At 45.1% G+C, this 10,825-nt stretch overlaps 1 protein-coding gene across 1 annotated transcript; it reads left to right on the top strand.

Annotated features, from left to right (window-relative positions):
* On the top strand, positions 1 to 9,702 carry LOC308481824 (uncharacterized protein; the record flags this gene model as incomplete). Its single annotated transcript, XM_081014530.1, has 3 exons — positions 1 to 363; positions 2,057 to 3,154; positions 9,696 to 9,702. Exons 2-3 carry the CDS (start codon positions 2,334 to 2,336, stop codon positions 9,700 to 9,702), a joined length of 828 nt encoding a protein of 275 aa, XP_080870656.1. The 5' UTR covers positions 1 to 363; positions 2,057 to 2,333.
* Positions 9,703 to 10,825: the final 1,123 nt, after the last annotated feature.

Raw genomic sequence — 10,825 nt, 5'->3', positions numbered from 1 at the left:
AGCATGGAGGCTGCAACAGCAGAAAAGAGCTCCTGAAGCCAGCCAGAGTAAAAGGCTCTGTCTGGCCGACTCCCGGGCTCCCAGGACTGCTGCCGCCAGCACCGCCAGCGGAGAGGAATCGGGGGTGCCCGGGGAGCCTATCAAAGGAGCCAAAACACCCCCCCCACGACCTTGATTGAGCCGGAAAGGCACCCGACCACCCCCCCCAACAGCCGAGAGGAGCTCCAAAACCAGGAGGACAGTGGAGCTAACGCAAAGAGGGAGAAAGAAAGGGGGAGAGAGGAAGAAAAAGAAAGAAAGAAAAAGGAGCCCCAAATTTACCGCTGCTGCCCCCATCTCTGCTGACAGGAAAGCAGAGGAGAGGTAGGTGAGCACGGGAAGGCAAAAGAGGCTCCGGAAAAAACACGTGGCTGAGCCCCACCGGGAGCTCCAGCAGCAAGGAAAACACAGAGAAGCCGCATAACAAAGGGGATTTCCCCCCCCCCCTTTCTTTCTTTCTTTTTTTTTTTAACCCCCTTTTTTTAACCCCTTCCTCCCCTCCCTCCCCCCTTTAATATATATATATATATATCTTTTTTATCCCTCCCCCCCATATACCTACTTTTATCACTTTTCTTTTTAAAAGAGGGACCACTGCTGCTGCAGCCACCCTTTATTTGAATCTTTATTTTTATTTCTATCTTTTCTACACACTATTTAAAGACACACTTTTCCACACACACACACTGAATTTAAACCTCATTTTATTTCCACCTCAAACTCCCCTCTTAAGAATTAAAATGGCAGTACCCAGAAAACAGCCCTAAACCATCACAGGCCATTTCCTGGGACTGCCACTTCGCCCCAGACTTTCCACTCTCTTTTACCTATCCTCTTTTACCTATACTTTACTCATTTTTAAAAAAAATAAAATAAAAAGCTCTATCTATCTATCTATCTATCTAAAGACAACCCCCCCTTTTTTTAACCTTTAATTCTCATTTTTATCTTTTACCCGTACATTTTTAATTACTTTTTTACAAACAAAAAATAATAACAATAATTAGGGGGAAATATTATTATTATTATTATTATTTTAAAAAAACCAAAACCATACAATTATTATTTTTTCTCCCCTCTTTCTCTTTTTAAAGCCCTTTCTTTTCTATTTGTTGGCTTGTTCTTGAGGGGGGAATCTTTCGCCCCCAGCTACGACCACCACTCTCTTTTAAAACAAAAATTTCCTCCATATCACTGCTATTGCTATTGATACTCTCCCCCTCAACTCCCCCCCTTTTTATTTTTCTCTCCCTTTTTTCTCTCCCCTCTCTCTCTTCACCCCTCCTCATTTTTTCCTTTTATCCCACCTTTCATTTTCCATCCCCAATTTTGTTCTCTATCCCTTTAATTTTTTTAAATCAACCCCCCCTTTTTAGCCTGTTCATCAGTTTGTTTTTGAGAGGGGAGCCCTTTCCCCCCCACCCCCTCTTTTAAAATAAGACTTTCCCCCATACCATTGCAGCAGCTCACCCTCCCTCCCCTCTCCCCCTCTCTTTTCTTCTCCTTCCTTTTCCCATCCTTCCCCCTCCTCCTCTCCTTTTCTCTCTCTTCTCCCTCTCTCCATCCCCCCCTTCCCCTAAAGGAAACACATACACACATTCATATCACCCTATCATAATTTGCCCCCCTCATACTATAGCTAAAACTACTGCTGCATTCTAATACCGCTGATATTACTGTACTATCTCTCCTCGCTCTTTCAACTCTCTTTTTGTCCCTCTCTCTCTCTCTTCTCTTTTACTCCAATCTCCCCTCTCCCCCCCGCCTCCCCCCTTCTTCTTTCTTTCTTCTTCTTCTTCCCTTTTTTCTCCCTCCACCCTTTACATATAGCCTATTTGTCTGTCTCTGTTTCTGAGTGCACTCCCAACCCCAACTTCCACCTTAACTGGACCCCAATACCCCTTTTGGGCATATACAACCCCCTCCTAAACACATATTTCCCCTGGCTCCACCCCTCTAATCTCTTGCATCTCTACCTGCTAACCCCCTCCCTTTATATGAACTGTCTGTCCGTTAGTCTACCCATCTCTGCTTACCTGCCCCCCCCCCACCTCGGCGGCACCGCTGAGGCATCCACAAAAGCCCTAGAGAAGTTCTTAAAACACAGGCTAGAAGTGACACAAATGACCACCTAATCCAAACGCTCTGTAAAAGCCACCAGCCAACAAAGCCTGATCAGCTCAGCAACCCAACAATACCCAGGAATCACCACTGCCACAACTCCTAACCACCACACGCCCTACCCCAAGAGGACGCCAAGCCAACCTCAAACCAAAACCATCAGGGAGACCGAGATGACACCAACCAGGGAGATGGCAAACAATGCTAAGATGGTAACTCCCCTTCAAGATGATGACCACCCAATAACGAAACGAGATCTGAGGGAAATGGAAGCAAGATTAGAAGCACGATTAGAAGAAACACTGAAGGCCACAATGGCTCCCATGCAGGTACTAATCAACAATCTAACCTCCAAAGTGGAAGCTCTAGAGAACAAGAACCAAATGCAAGAAAGAATAATAGAGCAATACCGGGAGGAGAACACACGTGTGAACAAGAAACTGGACGAACTGGTAAACCAAATGGAAGCAGAACACAGAGAGATGAAAATTAAGCAAGCCGACCTTGAAGACCGCAATAGACGTTGTAACATCCGCTTCCGCAACTTTCCTGAAAAAACAGAGGAGAAAAGCCCAGCAGACCTAATTATACGCTGGCTGAAAAACACAATCCCAAGCCTGAAACTTGAGGCAGATGACTTGGAGAGGGCTCACAGAGCCCTAAAACCTATGCCAAAACCCAGCGCCCCCCCAAGAGACATCATTGTATGCTTCACACGCTACAAAAAGAAGGAAGAGGTATGGAACCATCTCAAAAACTCAACCAACCTTCGATATGGAGAAACCCCCATTCTGGCCTTACAGGACCTATCTCAGGATACCCTAAACCGGAGGAAAAGCCTGCGCCCATGCACCCAGCGTCTCCAACAAGCAGGGATCAAATACCGATGGGGCTTCCCCTTCCGCCTCATTGTAACAACCAATACAACACAACACATGGCTACCAACATACCTGAGGCCCTGCAGAACCTTGAACTCAACCTCCCACCGGAATGGCAACCGACAAACCCACCAAGTGACAGCCCCAACCACGAGGAAACAACAGCAAACAACTGGACAACGGTACAGAAGAAAAAGAAACTACAGAAGCGGCACAACAACGCAAACCAATACAGGCAAGCATCATGCTCAGAACCGTCCCGCCGGCCATACGACACAAGAAACCAGACCAAGATTAACCAAACCAATTCATCGCAGATGGACAACCCTACAACAACAACAACCCCAGCTGAATGAAGCAACAAGGAAAAAACCACAAACTGAAGGACTGGTGATTCCCCCCCCTTTCCCCTCTCCCCCCCCCAAAACATAGATTTAGTTAACACCATCAACATCCCCCCCAGCACCGCACCCCCACAGGAATCCCCAACCCAACACCAGTCCAGACGACCTCAACCACATTCCCCATCACCCACACCTTCAACACCCCCATACTCCATACTAGGGAAAAACAACTCCTCCAAGCTTAATAACACAACCCACAATCAGGCTAAAATCTGATACCCAACCAGCACTATGGTGGCACCAGAGCGTACCAGCACCCACATCCCCACCCCAACACACCAACAATGTTGCTCATAACATTGGCAACATTGCTTATGAACCTTATACCTGACAGCGACGTTACAAAGTCACTTCACACTGTCTCACTGATCACCCCCTATCGCAAACAACAGGGGGGATGGCCTGTCCTTGAACACGGCCTTCCACACCAGCTGAGACCTAGGACCAACTGGCTAAATGCCAGATGGCCTAAAATACCCCAAACAAACACCTATATGACTACATATAGGAAACTCTCTACAACTTACCCCCTACTCTTTAACCCAAACCTTACTCTAATCCCATTAGCCCCCCACCCACCACACCCTAGGTCAGCGCAACCCCACTGGTTTTTTAAACAACACGAAGAGAGAGACACAAGACAACCTGAATGGGTTGGCAGGGAATCGCCCCACATAATAGATAAGCAAGATGGCTAACCTAAAAGCAATTACATTAAACGTGAGGGGGCTGGGAAACCCCATCAAAAGAAAACGCATCACCTCATACATAAACACCATGAAACCACACATCACCTTCCTACAAGAAATACACAACCCACCCAAAGGCAGCAAACTCCTGAGCGACCCCCGCTTCAGTCAACAGTGGGTCGCACAAGGCTCAGGGAAAGCTCGTGGTGTAGCCATAATACTCAGTAGAGACCTGAGCTTCACTGCCACAACAGTCCTCAAGGACAAAAAAGGCAGATTCATTTTCGCTAAAGGGACACTAGATGGCAAAATCAAACTGACAATCGGCTCCATATATGCCCCAAACACGAAACAATTAGAATTCTTCCAGAAGACACTAAACAAATTCCTCTCCTTCTCTGAAGGGGAAGCAATCCTAGGAGGGGACCTCAATCTAAATATGAAAGGTATATCGCTGAAAGATATCCACCCCACAACCCCATGGGCAACCTTCCTCCGAAGGAAACCCCCAACAACCAGGAACTCTTACAAGTTACTAAAAATGCTAAAAAACAGGGGTCTCTACGACATTTGGGGTGAGCAAAACCCGGGAGACATCAGCCATACATTCCAATCGGGACGCCATGATACAGTGTCCAGACTGGACAGCGTTCTACTCACACAGGGTCTGATCCCCTCAGTAGAATCAACAAACATAGGTAACATTAAAATCACAGACCACGCCCCAGTAGAAGTCATTGTTAAAATAGGAGAAGGAACACAAACCACCCCATCATGGTCCTTCAGTCCCATCCTAACTACAAACAAACAAATTAGAGAGAGTCTCACAAAAACCCTCCAAAACTACTTCAAAGAAAACGATGTAAACAATATAACAACCCCCCTCCTATGGGACGCAATGAAAGCGGTCACCAGAGGAGCTTGCATAAAAGAGAAAACGTTCCTTAAAAAACAAACCTCCTCAAAAATTAGCAAAATAGAACAAGACATCACAGCCCTCTCATCACGCTACAAACAAACAGGATCTAAAAAACTCCTCAAACTTATAGAACAAAAAAGGAGAGAACTAGACTCCCTAGAAATTAACAAAACAATGATCAACATTCTATACTCTAAACAACGTTTCTACGAATATGGAGGGAAAAACTCCAGATTACTAGCAAATAGATGTAGGAAAAAAGCACTCAAAACAAGAATACACTGCATCACCAAAAAAGACGGCAACATAACATTCTCCCCCAAAGAAATAACCTCAGAATTTGCAGAATTCTACTCCAACCTATACACCTCCCATAACCCACCAGAGAAGGAAATCAGAACATTTCTAGCAGGACTGACCATGCCTACCCTAACTAATGAGGAACAGGAATTCATGGACAGCCCTATCACCCCAGAGGAAATAGATGCGGTCCTCAAAAACCTGAAACCACACAAAGCCCCAGGCCCAGATGGCTTCACAGCAGAATTCTATAAGAAATTCAAAGAACCCTTGATGCCCTACATGACCCGCCTATTCAACGACATCATAAAAGGGGGCCCCATCCCCAAAACCTGGACCCACTCCAAAATAGTCTCCATCCCAAAACCACTAAAAGACAGCCTCAAAGTAGAATCATACCGCCCAATCTCATTAATAAACCAAGACTACAAGATATTCACATCAATCTTGGCCAACCGCCTAAAAATCTTCCTACACAAGTTAATAGCCCCAGACCAGACTGGCTTTGTCCCTGGTCGCAATATAACAGACCCCATCAGGAAACTACTGAACCTGATCGAACACAGCAAGGCAACCAAACTCCCATTGACAATTATGTCCCTAGACATCCTCAAAGCCTTTGATTGCTTGGAGTGGAAATACATATTAGCAGTACTAACTAACATGAAATTTGGCCCCAACTTCCTACAAATCCTCAAACAAATATACTCCCAAGCCTCAGCAAAATGCAGAACTAACAATATGGATTCTAACACTATAGCTATCCAAAGAGGCACGAAACAAGGATGCCCACTGTCTCCCTTCTTATTTATCCTGGCTCTGGAACCCCTAGCAATCCGCATCCGAGCAGCCACAGACATCAAGGGAGTGGAAATAAAAGGCAGAACCTATAAATTAGGGCTCTTTGCAGATGACCTAATGGTCACAACACCAGACCCCATAAGCACAGCAACCTCCCTAATCAGAGAACTCAACACATTTGCAATGGTGTCGGGCCTACAGGTAAATTTTACAAAGTCAGAAGCTATGTGCTTCAACACCCCTCCTCACACCCAAAAAGAACTCACGAAGGTCACCAAAATAAAACTTTGCCACACCAAGTTCAGATACCTAGGGGTACAAATAACCAGAAACCTCAATAAATTGTACCTCCACAACTACAAGCCCCTGTGGCGACAAATTAACAAAGACCTAAAGAGATGGAATAACATGAACTTCACTCTCTCAGACAAAATAGCCATGATCAAAATGATCACACTCCCAAAACTAACCTACCTATTCCAAACCCTCCCAATCTGGATCCCCTCAACCCAACTTCGCAGTTGGCAGAGAAAACTACACTCTTTCATCTTCTCACATAAAAAACCAAGAATAAGCCCCAAATACCTGCACCTCCCCACCTCAGAAGGAGGATGGGGAATCCCCAACATAGAAGCATATTACAATGCCAACCAAATACGCCATATAATCCCATATATACTAGAAGATGAGACAAAACAATGGGTACACCTAGAGAGGGACACAATTGAAAACACCTGCACCACAACATACCCACTCCTCCCAAACAAACTAAAGAAAATTCCCACAACACTTAACAGGTACACACAGACCATGCTCAAAGCATGGAAAACACAAATAGGCAAACTATCCCCAACCCCATCCCCACTAATCCCCCTGGCGTACCACCCATTATTCCACCGTGCAGCACAAAACCTCAAGATAAAAACCTGGCGAACCAAAGGCTTATATCGCCTAATAGACTTTTATAAAAATAACAAACCCTTGTCAACACAAGAAATACAAGACAAACTAGAAGACACCCAAATGCCCTGGTTAACACAACACCAACTTCATGCCCTCTTAAACAACCCAACAGTAAAATCAGCAGCAACTAGGCCCCTGACAACCTTCGAAAACCTCCTCCTAACAACAAAGGGAAACGGTAAAGGGACGGTATCCGCAATATACAAAATACTACTCCAAAATCCTGTAAATCCCCTAGACGCAATCAAAAAACAATGGGAGAATGACATAGGCTATGAGATTAACCCCACTCAATGGACCAGAATGTGGTCTAAACCCCCCTTTAAATCCATATCAACGAAAAGAAAAGAACTCACACTGAAACTCACCTACAGGTGGTACCTAACACCAAGGAAACTAGCGCTAATACACCCAGGAACCTCACCAAAATGCTGGAGAGGGTGCACCTCCACAGGCACATACCTCCACATGTGGTGGGAGTGTCCCAAAATCCAACTATTCTGGACAACAGCCATACAAGAAATATGTAAAATAACTAAGCAAGTAATAGACATCACCCCAGAATTGGCCCTACTAAACATCTTCCAAGACAACAATGCCCATTTACACCACAAAGAACTCATAACCCACCTGCTCTCAGCAGCCAGAAACACCATAACCAGACACTGGAGAGACCTGTCAGGAGTAAGCATGGACCAATGGTACCAAATAGTATGGGAAACAGCCCTACTAGAAAAATTAACTAATAAACTGAAACTGACACGGGGACAAACAGAAGAAGACACCTTCACCCCGGTATGGCTCCCATTTATCACATACACAGCCCAACAGGACAATGACAATAATCCACCAACAGCATACAAATCAATATGGCTAACCTGACCCAAAACACCCACCCACCTCACTCACACACGAAAACAAAGATCACCACAGCCAATCACAAGCAAACAATCACACCCTAGGCCAACCCCAACCTCTCTCACCACCAAAAGAACACAAGTGAACAACACAAGCAACGCTGACACCAAACTCTACATACATTAAACATAATAGAAACACCGCCACCCGACCCCACCCCCATCCATCTTCCCTCTCTCCACCCCCCCTTTCTTTTTTCTTTCTTTTTTCTTCTCCCCCTAATGCCTCAACAAATGAAACGGATTTGTAAAAATGTTACATGGGAAAAAAAAAAAAACGAGGCACTACACTTCTGTAAAACAAGAAAATCCTTAATAAAATATTTTTAAAAAAAATCTATTGGAGAAGCGCTTGCGGTCCTTCCTCTGCTTTCCCCCCTCTATGGTTAGCCCTTGGAACACCTGCCCACGCTTCCTCCTCCTTTCTCTGAACTGCTTTCTCTATGGTTGCCCTCGCTCTCCTCTCAAGGCTCCTCAGTCCTGGCAGGGAGGGGCTCCCGGGGGCCGAGGCTGGTGAGAGGAGGCCGGGGGGGGTAGCCTAGCAACACAGTTGGAGCCTCCCTCCTCCCTGGGTGGCAGGGAGGGAGAGAGAGGAGCTGCTTCCTTTGAAACCCAGGAAATTTAAGGGGCATCATCAATAAGGGACAGCAGCGGGACACGGCACTGGGATAAGGGAGTTTGCCACCAAATAAGGGACGGTTGACAGCTATGCTCCAGAATCAGAGGCAGCATGTTTCCAAATAGTAGTTGTTGGGGATCACAAGTGGGACAGTGCCATTGTGTTCATGTTCTCCTTCTAAGCATCTCTAAAACATCTGGTTGGCCACTGTGAGAACATGGTTTCTGGATTAGAGGGGCCTTGGATCAGATCCAGCAAGTTATTCAGATAAAGGACAGGAGGAAAAGGTAAGAATATGTAAAAAGATAAAATACAGTGGTACCTCAGGTTACATATGCTTCAGGTTACAGATGCTTCAGGTTACAGACTCCGCTAACCCAGAAATAGTACCTCAGGTTAAGAACTTTGCTTCAGGATGAGAACAGAAATCGTGCTCTGGCGCCACAGCAGCAGCGGAAGGCCCCATTAGCTAAAGTGGTGCTTCAGGTTAAGAACAGTTTCAGGTTAAGAACGGACCTCCGGAACGAATTAAGTACTTAACCCGAGGTACCACTGTAAACAGAGCTCAAATTACTGTTTCTGTTTATGCTATATGGCAGGGATGCTCAACAGGTCGATCGTAATCTACCGGTCGATTGCAGGGCATCCCTGGTCGATCCTGGTCGATCACGTATTCCTGATCGTGATCAGTGCTCCCCCCCCAAAAAGCTCAACAACTTTGGTCAATACAATGGGTAGATCACTGCTAGGTTTTTTTTATTAGGAGTAGATCGCAGTCTCTTGGAAGTTGGACATCCCTGCTATATGGCATGGTTTTATTTCTTGTACAAATTGTAAGGTACACAGTCGCTCAGTGTCACCAGTATATGCAAATGTTTGGCTCAACTAAGATGTTTTAGAACCTTTATGTGTAATAATGCACATAAAGAACTAGCAGGTGGGGAACACTTTTGTCTTTACATATCTTTGTTATTTGTAAAGGGAATCTTTGTATGAGCTATCCCTTTGGAGCTGTGCTATATCTTTATACTTTTCTCCTTCCAGGATGTGACTCTTTATGCTTTACATTTTACGTATGCACTTTTTAAACAAAATCATTAAAATATTAAATGTTTAAAAGTTAAAAGGAGTGATTTGTAGAAAATGGCACTTCAATCATTGGCAACTCTTTTTCCAATTTACAAAAATAAAACCAACATATTTAGGAAGAAGAACAAAAAAAAGTTAGGTTTTTAACGTGCACTTTAAAGGAAAAGGCCTGTGATAGAGTGTCGCAAGAGGAAGAATTCCAGTTATAGGGGAAAGGAAACAAGGGCAGCCAAAAACAAACAAACCAGTCCAAAGAAAGAATTAAAGGAAAGGCAGGCACAGAAAACAGAAGAGTCGTAGATAACAGAAAAGGAAGGCAGTATCATCCTGTTTTTAAGTAAGGTGCTGACATGATGACATGCTGGATCAAATATCTAGGCCAGGCATGGCCAAACAGCTGTTTTGGGACTACAACTCCCATCATCCCTAGCTAACAGGGCCAGTGGTCAGGGATGATGGGAATTGTTGTCCCAAAACAGCTGGAGGGCCAAGTTTGGCCATGCCTGATCTAGGCAGTCTCAAGTCAAATGGCTGGCTGTTAAACCCGAAAGCAGAAGCTCAGCCATCCTGGCTTCTAGGAAGTGGGGTGGGTGGCTAGAACAGGGAACCAATTGCACTGCTAGATTGTCAGGCAGAAGCACTGGTTAAAATGGTAATGATGTGTGTGTGTGTGTGTGTGTGTGTGTGTGTGTTATGTACTGAGTTGAATAGGATCCAAAATGCAGCAGTCTGATTGGCCCTAGAACAATAGGATTCAGAATGCAGCAGACTGATTGGTCCTAGAACAATAGGATCCAGAATGCAGCAGTCTGATTGGTCCACAGGAGCCACCCAATGCAGCTCCAGGTGGAAGTGAATTCGCAACCTGATTAGCCTACAGGTGAATCCCGGAATTAGCCAATCACATGGGGCCCATTGTGTAAATAATGTATATAAAGCCAATATTCTGGGGGAACTTCAATTCCTCCTCACCATTATGAGTTGAATAAAGAGCATGAAATCCACTCTCGACTCTGAATATATTTCTGTGTGTGTGTGTGTGTGTGTGTGTGTGAGAGAGAGAGAGAGAGAGAGAGAGAGAGAGA

This window comes from Podarcis pityusensis, assembly GCF_964106645.2.
Source record: "Podarcis pityusensis genome assembly, chromosome: 7".
Classification (NCBI taxonomy): Eukaryota; Metazoa; Chordata; class Lepidosauria; order Squamata; family Lacertidae; genus Podarcis; species Podarcis pityusensis.
Note: the sequence above shows the minus strand (reverse complement) of the source record. Positions and strands in the feature narration are given on the sequence as shown.